General features: G+C 36.0%; 1 protein-coding gene across 5 annotated transcripts in view; it reads right to left on the bottom strand.

Moving 5' to 3' along the window:
- The window catches only part of UNC13C (unc-13 homolog C), a 233,908-nt gene that overhangs the window by 160,049 nt on the left and 54,954 nt on the right, over positions 1–18,905 (bottom strand). For 4 of the 5 annotated variants that reach the window (XM_040601366.1, XM_040601367.1, XM_040601368.1 and 1 more), the window contains exon 2: positions 15,274–18,498. The exons of the other annotated variant lie outside the window; for it this stretch is intronic. In XM_040601366.1, the coding sequence (XP_040457300.1) occupies positions 15,274–18,238 (2,965 nt within the window). In that variant the 5' untranslated portion in view covers positions 18,239–18,498. The remainder of the gene's footprint in view (positions 1–15,273; positions 18,499–18,905) is intronic. 5 annotated transcript variants of the gene reach the window in all.

Raw genomic sequence — 18,905 nt, 5'->3', positions numbered from 1 at the left:
CTCTTTTCTCAATAGAAGTTGCATAAAGCAGACAACTGATGTAAATTTCCCAAAATGAGATTTTGAGAGCATCTCTTCTTTGTAAAAAAACGACTGCATCTTCAGATAAAAAACTTCATTTTTTACTGCTTCTTCTGAACTCGCCATGAGTGAAATTATCTGAATGAAGGAAGCGTTCTCTGTGTGTATGAGAGCACCAAATCAGGAAGTGCAGTCACCAAGCAATTCACTTCAGTAGTCATTAGGCTACCAGAATAGACAGCAACATTCCTTGATGTAGATAAGAAATTAATTGTGATTATGTAAGAGACCACTGAATGTATTTTCAAATCAAGGATACAACGCTAGACATCTATTATACTGTTGAATGACAATGATTTACTTAAAAGAGCTTATCTTCATAGAACTCACTTCTGTCATCCACACATTCTATGGCAAACAACTAACCGAAAAAAAAATACGAACATACTAAGAACAGTGTAATCACTGGCTCATTTAGTTAACCCTATGGGGCACTTCTTAATTTATTTATATTAGTTTGGTTCTCCTTAGGTGTTTAAAATTCACTACATCCTGAAATACCAGTATAGCCTTCATATTACGCCTCTATACCATATGTCATTTTAGAAAACCAGAGGGTGTTTTGCTAGGATTATAGCAAAAATCCATGGAATCATATTGCTCCATAATTGTTGCTATTTCAGCTCAGTGCACTCCCTATGAATAGTGGAATGATGAAGAGTAGGATGATCATCCAGCTATTTACTACTGAAAATTATATTTACAAATGTCAAATATTGAAGGCAAAAGGAAACACCCCCAGTACCCTCCCGCTTTTTTTTTAGGCACTCTTATAATTGCAGGCTCCATTATATTCAACCAGGTAACTGGTAAAAAACAGGGGGGAAAATGCTCTTAGTTAAAGATATTTTAGTGGTACAAGGTTTCTGTGGTTCATTTAAGTTTATAGAATTATAAAAATTAATACGAAAAGAAAAGGTAGCATATCATTAACTACAGGAAAGAAAGCATGATGATCAGCTCTCATACCACATTTCTCCAAATAAGCTCATTTTCTATGCAAAATTTATACAAGTCAACAATAGAACACAAAAACTTTAGGAAGGAGAGGACAACCTCAAGGAATATTTGGCAAACCATATTTTAAAGTGCCCATTCTTAGCTAGAAAGTTCTCTCCAGCTCCATACCATTCTTTAGCACTTATCTCTACTCCTCCTTCTTTACTACGACTCCCTAAGCCTCCCATAAGGGGACATAGACTTTGAGGTAAAGATAGAATTAAAAGTATTCACTAGTTAAAATTAGTCTTTAAGGTTCCATTAATAATAAGAAGTTCCAGATATTTAAAGGCTGTATAACACTCAACATGGCCATTAAGCCCTGGCGTCTGCTGAAAACGGTTCACAAGTACTCACTGAGGTAAGTTAGTCCCCAGATGGGGAGAGGAGTGGGGAGTGTGTGTGCAATGAGAGAGGATTATTTGGCATTCTTTCAGCTTCCTCAAATAAACCCCAAGTTATTTTCTGTCCATATATCAGTTTAAAGGCTATAAGAAGGCTAAATAAAATTTCCAGCAAGTGTTTATTAATGGTACATAATTACTATTCAAACTCAGTCTGGAAAATGATTGACTGTATAAAAGTTGAACTTTACACTGTTTTCAACTGTTTTCAAATTAACACATGGTGTGATTTACCCATTTTTAATAGCAATGTTGCCACCTGTAACTTACCACACAATATAGGAATTCATCATACAAGATATTCATCATACAAGATAACTAGTTTCTATACCCAAACTTCCTAGAAAAAAAAAAAATCTCTGAAGGATGTTGAAAACGCAGATTCTTCTAGCATGAAAGATAAATTAGCAAGGAAGATACAGAAGTGAAGACAAACCTTTGCTTTTGTAACTTACAATACCATCACAAATACAACTGGACAACGGTCTCATCATTCAGCAGAGGTTTTTATATCAAAGAAGTTCAGAAGATTATTTCCCCCTATCGCCCACAATCAAAAGCCTCCTTCAAGCCTTGTGTCCTACTTCTCTCTTGCATTTTTCTGAGCAGCAGAGCATCATCCTAATACACTTCTCTTTCTTTAATAATTGAAAAACCTTAGTTCACCAACTGTGCCACCATAGCACAAGAACTGCAATAAAGTTGTAAAATTCTGAACTCTTAGGAAACCCTATAATTAAAATAATATTGTGTGTGCTACCTTGTTTTCCCCCTCTTGCAAGTGTGCACCAGTGTACAACACCAAATTGGAAAAAGATTTAAAGTTCATTGTTTTCTGAAAGTACCATTTTAATCTGTAATTCTGCAAAACAGTTACAAGAATGTCAAACTGACTGATAATTATGTCATTCCTGGAAGCAAACCCTTTAGATGTAGTATGTGCTGGATTAGGTAACAATACAGCTGTTCCAAAGAAATAACATGTGTAAAGTACCCAGTCAGAAGTATTTTGTAGTCTGAGCTGGACAGTTCTTATTAGGTATGTGTTGCTAAGAAAGAGAAATAAAGGATGACAAACAGCATAAAATAAAAGCAGCACATTAAAGAAGTAGATTGTCTGTCCAAAACAATAACGCAAATTAAGCCATGCTAAGATAATAAATGTTGTACCCAGAAGCTAATATTATCACTACAGAACAGAATATTACAGTATGTAAGCCTAGAGGAAGTTGTGTTGCTAAAGCATATTCTAGGAAGATACACTGCATAACGCTTGAAAGATAATATTAAAGCTAGCACATCATAAGAGATGAGTGATGCTTGTCTGACAAAGAGAAGGTCAAACTTGAATAAAGCTTGGTTGACAGGAGAAATAGAAGAATTGCTGCTAGCACTTTACTAGCAGTGATGTAGAAAAATTGCTAGCAGATACCGTTGAGAGCCAAAACAGGAGTTTATCTTGGTGAAGATAAAAAACTGCATTTGTGTCTTTATTAATAAACTGGTCTGCAACACTGAAACAAGGGGACATGTCTTAAGAACATCTCTGGTATTTAGAAATTGAGTCCCATTAGACTTCTAATGGCTCTTGTTTTCTATTGTCTTTCAACAGTTACTAGATACTTCTATTAACTTCTGAAATTTACCTCTGAAAGCATAAATTGGCTATCAAAAAACCCAAGTGGTTATGGACTGTGGTATGATACCAACGCTTCTTTATTTTTGGTGGCCTCAGAAAACTACAGTCCTCTTGAAGACCAGGCTTTCTTGACAGCATCTGGCTTACCAGAGTGATGGTAGGGAATAAAATGCAGAATGCATTTTAAGCACTTTATTCCGACCCCAGAACATATCAGAATGCTAAAGCATACATTATCCATAAAGGGACATATTTTTATCTCTTTTGATACAAATTATGACTGTAAATACAACCAAGTAATTAATTGTAGCCTATGAAAGCAAACAGATATTTGATTATGGCAAGCCTTTCCATTCCACACAGTCAACATCGCCACAAAATATTTGACTTGGACCATTATATCATGGTCTTACTTGCCAGCTGAAGTCCCACTGCGCTTCTTCCAAAAAAAAATCCAAACAAACAACCACTTGGTTTGACACCAGCTGTGAGAGTAGTCCCTCAGGCCTAACAAACAAAAGCATGTTCCTTGGCACTCACACCGAATATGAGGATTTCACCGAGACATACAAGTTGGTTTGTGGTAACAGCATAGACGGAAGTGACAGTAGGACAGGAATGTTAAATGCCTGCCTGGGACACAGCAGCAAGCTGATGGCCACCTTGGCCAACAAACAATATGTGTGCAACAGCAAATAATTTAGTGTCATAAGAGCAGAGCAGAAGGCCAAAACAGTTGGTGCCGAAGACACAAGTGTCCACACCACAAAGGTTTTGGGGGTATTTACTTCATGTCCTGTGTACTGAAAGCCCATTAGTTGCTGAGCATGTCAGGGGTGATTGTGGAGAGCAACATCTGGCTAGTCTGCATCAGTAAAATACCTAGATCACACTCAGGCATTCCAGTGGTCAAAGTAAATGTGGTGAATTCGGAAGACTGAGAGATCTGCTTCAAAAGAGTATCCCTGCTGTAAAATAAAATGCTAATGGTGGCAACCCTATAAATTATATAAACATCCTACTGTTAAAGACCAAGACAATATATACACCTAAGATCAAGAACAAAGGAGCAGAACGTAACATCTGGGGAACAGTCACATATGTCACAGGCTATGACATTTATAGCTGCTGTTGTTATGAAGTTGTTTCGTCTCCTGTGGAGTTGCATCCACTTCCTAGCCAATATTTAAGGAACTATCTAAAATAGTCTCAAACAATTTAAAAACTATCTTCAAAAAACTCAAACTAGGAGACTAAAAAATTGAGATAAGCCAGACTAATTTCAAGACTTACAGTAGTGAAAGAAAAAATGAGTCAATGTATAATCACATACAGAATAATAAGTTGACATCAGCCAATGTTGTTTACTGAGATAAGACAAAGAAATCAGATTTTCTTCTATCAATAAGCAAAGCGGCTTAACTGATACGAGAGAAGAAAAAGACATTAAATACCACAACACTAATATGATTTTTGAAATTTGTTTTTCCTGACATTCCCTATGTAAGCAAGTTAAATATAGTAGAGGTGAAATTGGTAGAAAATACTGTACAGTTGTATTGCAGTATTTGGGAGTAATTCTTTTGACGGAAGTATCGTGTTGGGTATCAACCAATATCGTACAGGTCTATTTTAGCCAATGTTCTCACCAAGCTAGATGTAGAGAATTTCATAGAGTCTGCAGAAGACACTAATCTGGGATGGATTGGCAACACTTGAAAGGATGGAGTTAGATTTCAGAATGTTCTTCACATATTATTGAACTCACTTTCCTGCCTCAGCATTACTGTAAAAACTGTTTCTATGTTTGGAACAGAAAAGGAAAAAGGCAAAAAAGTGATTAGACAGCAGTACAAGGCATATAGCATATCTGAAATTGAAATAATTGTTGATGGTTGATGTAATATTAGTGCCAAAAAGGCTACTGTCATTCTGGAAAGTATTAGTATGTGTCATGTGAGACAGTCAGCTCTATAAGCACCTGTTAACTTCAGCTGAAGTTGTTTTTCCAGTTTTTGGAATCACGCTAAAAGTAAGCAAATTGAATAGCAAGAGGATGATAAAAGCCAGAGCAAGCAGAGGTTCACAAAATAATCTGTGAGGACAGACTGAAAGGATTTGGGGTTTTTTGTCTTATTGAGAGACTAAACTGAGGAGGAAGGTGGTGACAGTGATTCAAATGCATTAGAGTAGAACAGAGTAATGCTTTCCTTTTCTCCATGGCTAATGACGTTGGTTACATATTAGATGTCAAAAATCAAAAACAAAAAAACAGGCAAGAACATATGCTTAGTCACAATTACAAAATATACAGGTAGCATTCATGTCATGAATACTGTAAAGCTCAGCACACTGTGTTCTGTAATTAATCACCTTTTAACTGAAGCACCTCAAAAAAGTCTTAAGATAATTCTCAAAAAGGAGACTGACCTTAACAAAACATTTTAAAAGTATTTATTTTTCCCACTGTTAGCTTTTATGCTGCAGGTAGAAACAAGATCAAATTACACACTGTTTCAGCTCTGCTTGAAAGTAATGTTGGAATAATTAGGCATAAACCAATGAGACTCACAGATGTTAAGAGCTACAGACTGGTACACTGGAATTCAAAGCACAAGTTTGGGTTCTATTGGATTTTTCTGCCTCACGGGTATGCATAAATCCTTTTGATTCCACAATCTCTTTTTATAGTTAATGGGAAAAGGTATGTCTCTTTGTCCTCTGCTTTGATTTTTTTATAAAAATTTCAACAAACATGGCTTTTAAAGTTCCCAAACAAAATTTCACTACTTCGTTTGCAGTATTTTCCCTGCCTCATGGAGGCAGAGAAGCATTAGCTCTAGTCTGTTCATGCTAAATGGAACAGGAAGACCTACAGGTTAAGATTAAAAACTGCTTAAGTTCTTACTCATTAATTTTATACATATTCTTCTCTTCTGGTTTATTTTACACTCGGTAAGTTCATCATGTCTCTCCTTTTTCCATCTTGGTATATATGTAGCTGATGGACAGGAATTCCTTTGGTGAGGCTGCAATTACCCTGATGATACCTACACCTACACATAGTTTGTGTATCTGTGCTGGCAGTGACAAATTACCCGCTGCTGTTTCACCTCTGATCAAGAAACTCAATTTCTCAAGGAGAAAAATCAGAGTCAGAAAGATGTTTTGCCACATCACATCTCTCAGACTCTAATGTAACCTAAACAAGCCCAACTAGTTTCAGTAGCCAACTCCAGAGAAACTACCAGCATATCAGTCAGCAGCTTGCTCTTTACCACTACTTGTTTAGTGACAACACATTACAGGCTTTTCTGTGTTCCGCAGTGTTTTCTTTTTTTTCAAGTCAACCTGTATCTTTTTATAACATATTCTTTATCATAGCATCAAGGATGTTGTTAAACAGCTCTATCAGCAGCACAATTAGAAGGCATGGGCTATCTGGAAAACCCTCTCTTTACATAGGTTTTAACTGAAAATTACTAAATTTTCAGTGGAGTAAGTTTTACATCAGACAAGTGCAGAAGAAAACTGTCTTACAAAAATGGTATGTATTAAACAATGTAAGAGTGTGGGCATCTGTATGTATGAATCTCTGTTTTGCTAGAATTTATGTATGTATCAATCAATCCTGCCTTTGTTTTCAGGTTTACCAAAATGTCTGATCATGCAAGCTGTCTTAAGGATACTCTCTACTGATCAAGGAGACAAATCTCACGGTTGACAAAGTTTCATCACTGTAAACAATAATTTTGCATCAGCAGGAACTGGAGAGATTTCAGATATTTTCTCCCATTTAAAGTCCCAGGGAGACACCTGTGTAGGTGCTCCATTGATCACCTGAAAAATGTGCATGAAGAGAAAGTCTGGCACCAGTCCCATGAAAGCAGTCAGAAGCTTGCTTTAGCAGCAAAAGAGGGAATCTCTTTAGTTTTACACTTCACTGTCATATTCTACTTCCCTAATAGATCAGAGGAAGATTTGAACATATTTATGAACTCGTGTTTTCTTTGTTACTACATTTTTTAAATGCGTATCTAGGTATTTTTTCAGCCAGCTGCTTTAACAAGTTTCCTTTTATCCTGAAGCTGCATTACAAAATGATGCAGAGTTATTTCTGCTTCTAAAATGCAATGATCTAAAGGAAAAGCTTAAATGTTTTACAAATGAAAATAGAAAATATTTCTTAATCTTGGTGATAAAATATTGGTTTGTGTTCATTTCCACAGCAGAACCAGTGTAAGTCAGTCCTTGGAACTAACATTCCCGCTCTGGTTTCTCTCAGAACTAGCAAATTTATTTTACATCTGTTTAAGCACAAAAATGGCAGGCAAACTGCATGAGTATTAATCAATCTACATTAATTCTAAACTCAGTGAAAATAGTGTTGAATAGTCTCCTGTTCTTGTAAGGAGTAGACTAGTACTTTCTTCTTTTATGAAGAAAACTAGCAGTTGTAATTAATTACTTTTCTTAAAAAAGGAAGTAATTTTCTAAACAGAAGTGGTTTGGGGTGGTTTGTTTTGGGGTTTTGTTTGTTTGTTTTTAATAAACAGCCAAAATATGGATGACTTCTGCTAAACCTTACTGATTAAGAAGGTAGGGGGGTGGGGTTTTGAAGGTTCTTATGGTCAAAGAATAGGTATAGCTATTCCAGCAAAAGGGCATCTGATCACAATAGTTGATTTTTTTTTATTCCCAGATGGTTATGCAAGTGTATACGTGACACACATTTTCCTGATGTAATGCACACTGATTCAGTAGGAGTTACTATGCTAAATTAAACTGTTGATCTTCAATTTATTTTGTTACGATCCTTTTTTCAGAGACGCAGTATTACAACCTAAGATTTTCTGATAAACAGAAGCCTGCAACTACAGAATTTAAACACAATCAACTATAAGAACACTATTATGTTTTCTGAAAGCCATACTAAACCATTTTTTAAAGAATTCTTTCACTTACGGTTTCTAAAACATGGATTATTTTTTTAACAGACCTTGGGAAAAAATCCGTAACTTCTTGTTAATAAGGGTTTGGGTTTATTTGGATGGTTAGTCTCTAAGATTATGATCATTACTCTCAATATAATCTTCCTTACTGTAATCCCTCTTTTGATGGACTGAACATGTAGTAGCAGCAAATTCATCCTTTTATGATGTCCTAACTTTAGAGCAGATGGTGAATATAACTACTCACTTCCACAGACAAAAGATGGATGTATCACCTTTATCACTGACTGATTAGGTTTCTTTGCATAATTTTTCTAAGGCAATCTTTCTACACTTCTACTAATCTTGAGCTGAACAGACTGCCATTTACTGTCTTAAAATCACTGATATCCATTTTCCCCATCAAAGGGTAGAAAAGAAGTGGGAACAGAAGAGTATAAAGACTTAGGCCTGACTCCAGAGTGAAACCAGTGGCAAGAAAAAAACCCGCATATACTCTTGCGTGCATGAAAGAAGCATACACGAAGCAAGGACTCTGTCAAATCGTTATATTTAGTTCATCTGCAACATCTTGACTGAACTGATGGAGCAGTTAATAACTATTTAGGACACTTTTATTTTCTGTAATATTACTGGAAGATTTCCAGAGTGCGCACACACTCACAATATATATAAAAGAAAAAGGATTTTCTAGAATTTTAGCTAAGATAGTTGAATGCAGGAATATATTGTATTTATCAATTCCTACCCACATCATTAGTTTCCTGCCACTTCAGCTTCTTACCTGCCCCCACCCCCACCAAAAAAAAAACCAACAAACCAACAGACAGTTGGAAAAACTGGATTATTACATTCTGTAGTTCATTGAGTTCATTGTCATGCCCAATGCAGCACCAAAACAGATGCCTTATCTTGCAATAAATCTTGTTTCCTCAGTACCACATACATATTCAAGTGTATAGTAAGGGTATCCACTTTTTCCCCAGCTTGTTTATACAACATGTCTGTTCCATTGGCACCGTCTTCTGATGTGAATATGGAATAGAATTTACACTGATGAAAAGTCTCTATAATCTATCTGTTTACAATATTTACATATGAAGAAAAGAGCAATAGATGATTCAAATATGAAAAGTATTATGTCCTCAAATCCAGCTCTCTATACCTCATACATTAGATGAATATATATTTTTTTTAAACATTGCAGATCAACTATATCAGCCACACAAAACACACAATCAGCTCCTATATTAATGCATTCTTCTGTCACTCCACATTAGAAAAAAACAATAACAAACTGTTAGGGATATGGTAGAGTACAAACACCTTCTATATTAAATACTGTGGTTTCTATATTTTGAAGCAGAGAAGAAAATTTTGGAGCTTGGTATTACTGTTAACTTCTATTAACTAGAAGTGTTCCTTTCTGGGCTATTCTTTCACAGTTACGCAAAGACTAATTGCTGTATACTCATCCATTAACTTTTTCCCATTAGATTATACCTGAGATTAGAAAGATGGGAAATGCCATTTAGCGCAGGTTAGCATCTGAAAGAGATAATATTTTTTTTTAAAAAAAGTTTCATTATTTTGTACAAAGTGATGCTAAACTGAAAGGAAACACAGTGTACCCACAACTTTGCTTTAAGCCTTCCAGTGGGGCGTTCTGATGAGTGTTTACAGTGCAGTACACCTAAAGCCATATAACGCAGGTAAAAATGATATCAACTTAAAGCTGCATTAGTTCAAGACAGCTTTCAATATCTATGTCTAAACTTTCAATAGTGCCCCAAAACCATTTTTCACCAAAGGATAAGTATAAACTGAAGTTTGTATTCAGAATTTTTTAACAACAAAATACTTGAAGAAATAAAGTGGTAATGGTAACAGTGGAGGTCTTACAGATTTCAAAGAATTCCCCACAAGACAAACATACTTTTGTTATGACAACAGCAGATTGATAAAAAAGGGGAAAAAGATGACTGTCACCAACAACCTCTTTTATACTATGGTATGAACAAGACTGACTGGCATTAGCTGTTACTACTGCCAATGAAGGAATTTGCATGTATTATGCCAGATTGACCTGTTAATATACATGTTCTATTTTTAATAATTGCTGTAGTATTTTATACACTAAACTAGAATTCTGCCATCTGACTAGACATCCTTTCCTCACCCAAACTGCACCAGCAGCCTGAGAAGGAACTTTACTTTTAAGGAAAAACACCTGCAAACCCAAAACCAATTCACTATATTTTAATCAGTCAACATACTTACCTCAAGCAATTAAGAAATAAGATGGGATATATGTCTACTTTTCATTTCTCTTTCTACAAACAATGGTTCTCCCTGAAAGTCCACTTCCTAACACAACCAATGTAAATTAGATGTAGGAGAACTCTTCAATATTTAAAAGCAATTTATCTTTCTAACAGGTTTCTTATTTCCCCATCAGTCTCACCACCACCAAGCAGGCAATTGCTGTGACCAAGGTAATGTTTTTATTTATCCTGTTTCCACCTGAATGGCTATAAAATGACTGAATTATTTATTAAATAATACCAGAGCACTTGATTTTCATCTGGGCCACAGCACCTATCATATGAAGTGCAACTCCAAAAAATTATATTCCCACAACAAAACTGGTACAATGCTACTAGCTATAGCTATTAGTTACTAGTAACTGTGCACCTACACAGGTGCATTAAAAAGAAACATGGTGGAGGTAAGACATAAAGGAAACAAAAGTCCGAGTACCACAAGACAGGGTTAGATTAACTTCTAAAGCCTATATCCTTTGGGAAAACGCAGCTGACTCAGGCAGTTCCAGCAAACAGTTATTACAAAAAGGCTAGAAAAGCTGTCAAAATAAGAAAATATATACTTGTTTCAAAAGAGGCAAGTTTGAATAGACAGAGTTTGAAATATGCATTAGTAATATACTTATTTTGCTGACAGCTTTGCTTAATGTGGAAGGAAATGACCACACTGCAAGGGGAGTGCAGTAATACATTACTGATTCTTTTAGTTTCAAATGTTAGCATCACACTTCCTCCTTCAGGCACGCACAAAATAAGGCTGTACTATACTGATACTTTAAGTTCTGTTCTTCAGTCACACACTACTAGATGTAATGCAAGTCCTTCCTGTCAAACAATAGAAAACCCGCTTTTATCGACTGTTAAAGAGGCAACCCCCATCTCTGGCCCCTGTAATCTGACTTCATAAAAATCACAGAATGGTTTGGGTTGGAAAGGACCTTAAAGATCTTCTTAGTTCCACTCCCCTGCCACAGGCAAGGACATTTTCCACTAGACCAGGTTGCTCACAGCCCCATCCAGCCTGGCCTTGAACACATCCAGGGATGGGGCATCCACAGCTGCTCTGGGCAACCTGTTCCAGCATCTCACCACCCCCACAGTAAAGAATTTCTTTTGCACCTGTATGTATGTATACAGTATGATGAGTTCACCCATCCTGATACCATAAACAATCTACAGGTTACTCTGTGGCAGAAATTTCAGACCAAAGGCTTTTTAAAAGCTAACCAATCACCAAATGATCAGTAAGATCTTTATCAACTAGCTCAAGAAGCTATTGCTTGTAAACTACCATTCATACAATAAGACTATATTATTATTAAAAGCAATTCAGAATACTGCATGAAACTCTGGAAGTTTATCCAGAGCGAGTTTCATCAGGAGAGAGAATGATGCTTATTCTAAGTCAAAGACAACAAGATAGGCATGGAAGGAAAGAAGCCACTAGAGAAAAAGGAAGCTAAAAATAACAAGTGAGGACTGGAACAATAAACAAAAGGGTAAGAGTTGTTCTAGATTACAGTGTGCAAAGAAAAAAACCACTTGCTAGCATTTCTTTGATATTTTTCTAAAGAGCCATCAATCCTTCCATTAATATACATGCATCATCACAATTCCTCTACGTCCTTATGGAACTTCAAATCCAAGAATTACTTATGTACCACTAATGCCTCCTCTCATCCATATACCCTATTACTTTCACTCCAGTATATCTCCAAAAACACACTGTAATAAATAATACATGAGCAATCAGCTCATAGTGTATTTTTTCTCTCCAGGTAGAGCCAAAGAATAGGACTATTCGACAGGGATCTTGTACACTAATAAATTATTTATGTACCAAAGTTTCAATGACCTTACCTCAAATGTTACCAGAATGAAAATAATAGGACTCTAAACTTTTCATTTGTAATAAATTGGAGAAATAACACTAGCGTATTATCTAGCTATATCTCTGGTTGGCCAGATTGCTATCTACCTGCTCCTGCCTACATGGAGAGATGAAACAACTCATTAAACAACAGGTTATATTTTGGTTATGTAACGATCAATTCAACAAACCTGATCTGCAACTAGTATTTTTCCATCCCCAAATAAGAAATCAGAAGTTGACTATGAATGAGTTAAAGGTGTAAGAGAGTTAAAAAATCAAACAAAACCATAAAAGTAATTTAAACCCTAGATCAGCTATTAGTCACTCTGCTTTAAAGTTATTACTGCCTGTGTAAATATTAAAAGGAAGGTATAATACTCCATACTACTATTTGCTTAAGTAATAAATTGGACATTCGTGAATCCGCAGGTAAAGAAGAGGGGGCAGGCTGTGAAAACTGAGAGGCTACAAACTGTACATTTTTTGTGTTTTATAGAACTCCTTTAAGAACTGATTTACAAAATGTTTTTTCCTATACTAAATCAAAATTGACGTGCAATTCAAGTAATAAATAGAAGTTAAGCATATTTTGTCTTAGAGGACAAACTGACATTAAGACAACTTCATTCTTCAAAGACTGCATACAAAGTATTAAAAGAATGTATTTCCTTATCACAGAACACTTGTGGCTGGAAGGGACCTCTGGAGGCCATCTTATCTAACAACCCTGTTCAGGCAGGGTCACCTACAGCAGATTAATTGGGACCATGTCCAAATATCTGCAAGAACTAAGATTTCATCTATGGACTCCATTATTTGTAAATATACTTTCTATAGTATCAGTCTTCTAGCTCACTGAAAGTAAAATCAAGAAAGATTTGGCTACAGTAATACTGCATGTCAGTCTGCAGCAGTTTTTCAGCTAACACATTCTTTGAGTAGACTAACTCAGCTAGGAATCAGATCTTGAAAGTTCTGCAGACATTAAAAGGTAAAATATCATATTAATCCATTAGATACAAAAAATGAAACACTGTTCTGTTAATAAGTATTGCCACGTATGCTACAGGACTTGAAGATACATTTGCAACAAACCAGTTTGTGACTGCTGAGTCAGAATCCCTGACTGAAACATGTCCTCTCTTTTGGTGTGGAAAACTAAGTACAAAGAGAAAACACAACTGCTACTCAAGAGGCAATGCACACTGTTTTCAGAATAATCTGAGAAGTAGTGTTGTCATAGCAGTACATCTGTAAATTCCCTTTAACCTCTTGCTGTATTCCCTTCACCTTTATTTCAGTAGAAACAAAAACGGAAGTCCTAGTACGATGTCTTATAACCATGCAAACGCTTGATGTCCCATAGACCACACACAATAACACACTTCCATAAACTGGCTTTGGTGTCAGTTGGCTTCTCTGTAAATATAGTACTAGAAATGCTTCAGTAATTCAGAAGAAAAAAATGTCAATAGACCAAGAGACTGAAAGAGGTCTTTAACCTGCTGGGTTTAAAAAAGAACAAATACATTTAATTGATAGAACGGATCACATGAGATAGAAAATGAGAACTAACTTTGATGTTACAATGGGCTATGTTATCTAGTAATATACACAAAAGCACAGACTTTAAATAGTGGAACCAATTTAAGTTTCACTATTTGGGGTCTTCCCTGTGTGCTCTATTTAACAGGTTCTCAGACCTTTATATTCCTATTCGTACAATGATGACTATGTCAAATGACTGTGGTGCCCCTCTCCCATGCCTCACAAAGACATGGGAAAAGTCATGAAAATACTAGCTATTGCTACCTGTTTCTTCACACATACACTATCTAGTGTCTAATACAGTACTTCAGAAAAATATCTGCAAAATGCTAATCTATAATCTAATATTATTTTAAATGTAAAAAATAGACTTTAAAAATAAACTTTCATGTCAGCAATATGCAATTGCTATGTAACATACTTTGAACTTGACTATACGTTTAATATATAAGTAGTTGTGTACAAAAGAAAATTTATAGTAGCTCAAGCTTTGGATGCTTATTATTACTAAAGACACTGGCTAAAGGCACAATTCTTCATTTTTAAAATTAATGTATCAGATTATAATTTTTTCAAGGTAGATAAAGAAAGCAAAGATTCAGTCAAGGTGACAATGGTAATTAGGTGCTCCCAATTAAATGCAGCACATGCAATATTTTAACATTAGCATTACAATGTATGTTAATATTGAAAATCTCCATTAATTACTAGAGGTATTAAAGTTATGTATATGACTATCTGCTTTAAAGTCTGTTAACATGGAAGATAAAGATCATGAATAAATCTGTGTCAGCACCTTCTATGGTTTAAGTTCCTTTCTACCACCTCTTCATACACAGATGCTACTATTAACATTTTCTTTCCTCCACACCCTTCTCTTCCCTTTTTTTGGGGACTGACTACTTGTTTGAGGGCTTACTGGGAGTATGACTAAGGACAGAATTCAAGTCAATTCAGACTTGCACTCTCACAAGTTACAGGCTGCACACAGGATGCAGAACGCGGCTCATCAGTATGAATACAGAACAAACCATACCTTGAAAACTGTTAATGCACTGTAATACCTGAACACTCTGGATTACTCTTGTAAAGTACATTTATAAAGCTATAAGAAAATCAATTACAGTGTACTGTATTTGTACAGTACAGTAGTTCTTATTATAAGATTTAAAACTTGTGAAATTTAATTTTCAAATTACTGAAACTCAAAGCAATACAAGTGCTTAAAAACCACGTTTGATTAAACATATTAAGAAATTCCCTCAACACAAACTTGTAAAATGTTAACCTTTTGGCTTCCACGGAACTATTTCACCCTATAAACAAAACCAGACAAAAGCAGATTTTTTGTCACCAAATTGAATGGAAGCAGATCAAGTACCACACAGAAATTAACATCTAAGTACAGTAAGAACAATGTTTTACTTAAAAGATGACATTAAGATACTATTACCTCCAGCAAGGATTTTCTCTTCCAGATCACTCATTTGTTTCCTGTATGCTTTTAAAGCAGCTTCCTTAAATGAAGGTCGGATTCTTTTTTTCTTTGGCATTTCAGCAAGCATCTCTGGGACATTCTGATTTTCATCTTCCCTTACTTCTATGTCAGCAGCTATGTCACTTTCAACCTCCAATATCGCTTCACTGACCACACCATCAAACTGTGCGTCATATTGCTCCTCTGGTAGTATTGCATACGGAGTTTCATACGAAGGCTGCCCCAGTTCATATTCTTGGACCTGCTCACTAGTTTCACTACTATTAGTTCTGTTTTCCAGTTTAGCAAGTACTTGTTCCATTACTTCTACATAGTCTGTTTCATTCTCACCAGGTGGTTCAATTAAGTCTTCCTCATAGTCCGCTTTGTAGCAATAAGGCTCGGCGTAAACATCAGAATCAAGTGTTGTACTGGATTCATTTGCAGTAGACTGAGATAAAGTTCTAAACCTTCCCATGAAAGATGATCCACTGTCTTCATACCCACTTAAACTTTGGGTACTTTTATTCCAGACCACTTCTAAAGCTGACTTAGCACGCTGAAGTGTAGATCCAAATTTAGGAAAGCTGAAAGTCTTATCAGAAAGATCTATGCTTAATCGGCTATGCCATGACTTAGGGGCTGTTTCTTCTGAGTCATCACTTGGTAGTTCACTCTGACTTCGGTACATCATAGGCAATCGGTTTTGATTCTGATAAGGGGAAATAGAATTTGTTTCCTGATAATCATTATATTGACCAGTCCACTGACTTTGTGATTCGCTATCAAGGCCCGGACATGATGGAGAAGTACCGTCAAGGGTAAAATCATAGCTTTCAGTATCGTACTGGAGGTCAGAACTCTGGCACTTTCCAAAATCTGATGTCTGTTGATCTGAAGGGCTGCTCATATCATACACAAAAACTTCCTGTGTCGATGAGTCCAGGCCCAGATCTGCCCCTTGTTGCAACCGATTCCAGTCTTTCCAGGAGGAAAGATCATGTAAAGAAAGCTGAGAATCACCATAGTGGCTTCTGTCTCCAGATGCACATATTATTCCATTGCTTACTCCACTGTCAACAGTTTCTATGTTCTCCACCTCATTTTGCTGTGGATACTGTTGCATATCTTGGACAAAAGTCTGTTCCTGGGAACTGCCATACCAGTTTGTAGAATCATCTTGCCTTCGCTGCCAAAGTTCTCGATCAGAGGAAGACAATAGTGAACTGCCATTTGTTCTGCTAAAATACTGGTTTTCTGAAAAATCCTCAGAGTAAGACTGACACAATTTTGAGAAATCTGACTCAGAACGGCTAAGTTTTGGTGTTGCAAAATCATTCTGTAAATGCCATAGAGGAGTCATGTCTGAATAATAGGTCTTTGATTGCTTTTCCATGTTGTCAAATTCCGGTGACTGATTCCCGTAATTTCTAATGTTTGAACAGGTGCTATTGTCAGCAGTTTTATTAAGGTCTTTAGTATCTGGGGACTCAATACTCCCCTTTGTAGTGCTTGTTTTTATTTGAAGTGCTGATTTAGATATCTTTGCATAACTGTTCTTATTTATGTCTGATTCCAAGTCTTTATCACTGTCAGGTGACTCCCAGTCATGCATTTTAGTTTTTGTCTCCACAGTTAAAAGCTTCATATCCATACTCTCATATGTCTGAGAGGAAGGTAGTCCTCTTTCTTTTTTTTCTTTCATTTCATGGGAAAATATATCTGTAGAAATTCCAATGCCAGTTCCCTTAAGTTTATATGACTTTTTTAAAAGTAAGTCTCTCTGTTGTGATGACTCAAAGTAAACAAGAATAGGTCGTGGCTTTGCATTTGGACAGTCTCTTTGTTGCCCCAGTCTTTGGGCAAACTCAATTTTAATAGTGCTTTGTGCCTCTGAGAACCCCATTTTATCTATCAATATTTTGTAAACTATGCTTTCAGTTCTTTCAAGCCTCTCTTCCGGCACATTTAGAAACCTAAGACTTGCTTTGTTTCCTGGGTGGCCTATCTGCTTAATGTAGTCATGTATGTCCCGAGTTTCTCTTCGGGACTGTACAAATCCAGTTCGCAATTGTTCAATTTCATTTTGTACAACTTCTACGCTACTAGAAATTTCATCAATTGATTGTTTCAGAGCATTAACATGCCCTCTTAATTCAGAGAGTTCTGTTTCAATCTGACTTATACCCTGAAGCTCTTTAAAGATCATTTCCATAACATCATGGGTTTGACTAATACAACCTGTCGAACTAAAACCAGGTTCAAGAGTATTTGATTTCTGGTGACGGCCAGCTCTGTCTAGAGATTTACTTCTTAAGCCCCATGTTTTCTTCCATGTACTTAGTTCCGAGTCTGATGAGACACATTCTTGGCTCTTCTTCCATTTCCTTAGTTTTCTTAAAGCTCCCAGCTTCAGGGTGTGTAAAGTGCGTTCTCCATCTGAGCTTCCATCAGATGGTGCAAGGCTGCTTAAGCTTTTTCTGTTGCGTCTCACAGGCATCGTGTGTGATAAGTATTCGTTTTTCTTGCTATTACTTTTTACCTCGCTTAATGACTCAGAATATGAACTATCATTAGAAGACAGATCTGGAACTATATCTTCATTATTACTGTTTGTTACCAAAATATGCTTTTGCAGTCCATTGGCTATGGCAACTCTGTAACTGAATGTTGGAGAAAGTGAAAATTCTCTATTACTTTCCTCTTCTTCAGTTGATAAGTTGCGAGCCGAGGGACACTTGGCAATTTTTTTAACAGTGCTTTTTAAAGTATTTGAAAATTTTGGATTCTTTGTTTGTCCAATCTGAGTTAAGTCTTGTTCCTTTTTGCTCTGACAACTCTCTTTCCTCTTTGTACTATTTCCCGATTTCTTTGTGAACATTCCTTTGCAAATCTTATTTATGTAAGATGAGGTCAGGCTCTTTAAGAAGGCAGAAACCATGGGTTGTAGTTTATATTAAGCCGTTTCCATAAAACGCAATCTTTGATCCAAACAAGTATTTGTATCTCCAAAAGGGTCATCAGTAAATATCTCGTCAACAGATACTGTAGACATATAAGCTACTGGTAGCATTTGACAGAAAAAAATAAAAAAAAATAAAAAAAAATAAATCACACATCTGCTTGTCCGAAACCAAATCCTGAAGGTGTTTTGTATGTCTTGAAAAATCTCACTCTGCTGCACATGGTTTCTTGAAGTGTCTAAAAAGGAGGGAATGACATTACAATGGCTGCCAAACAAACTTATCATTCAATAATACTCATTTTGTTTTAACTGGGTTACAATGGAGACACAGAGGAGTTAAGTATTTATTTATACTTTCCCCATAATTTGTCTGAACAGAATTTTCAATTAACAATTAAAGCTAAAAGCTGTTATAGGCAAATATTTTCAACATAAATGAATAAGCTATACTTATTTACAGGCTTCTTTGTCCGGTTTAATTCTCTGACTTTAATTGAGATATTTGGTATTAATCCTGTCTGCTTTCTTTCGGAGTAACAACATTTCAATGTAGATCCATATAATATACAGCAGTGGTCAAAAAAACCCAGGGGAACAAGGTGTGACTAGCTAGTAAAATAGAAGTAGAAAGGTCTCTCTTGGT

Source organism: Falco naumanni, chromosome 7, assembly GCF_017639655.2.
Source record: "Falco naumanni isolate bFalNau1 chromosome 7, bFalNau1.pat, whole genome shotgun sequence".
In the NCBI taxonomy this organism is placed as follows: Eukaryota; Metazoa; Chordata; class Aves; order Falconiformes; family Falconidae; genus Falco; species Falco naumanni.
This window is presented reverse-complemented; position numbering and strand designations above follow the sequence as displayed.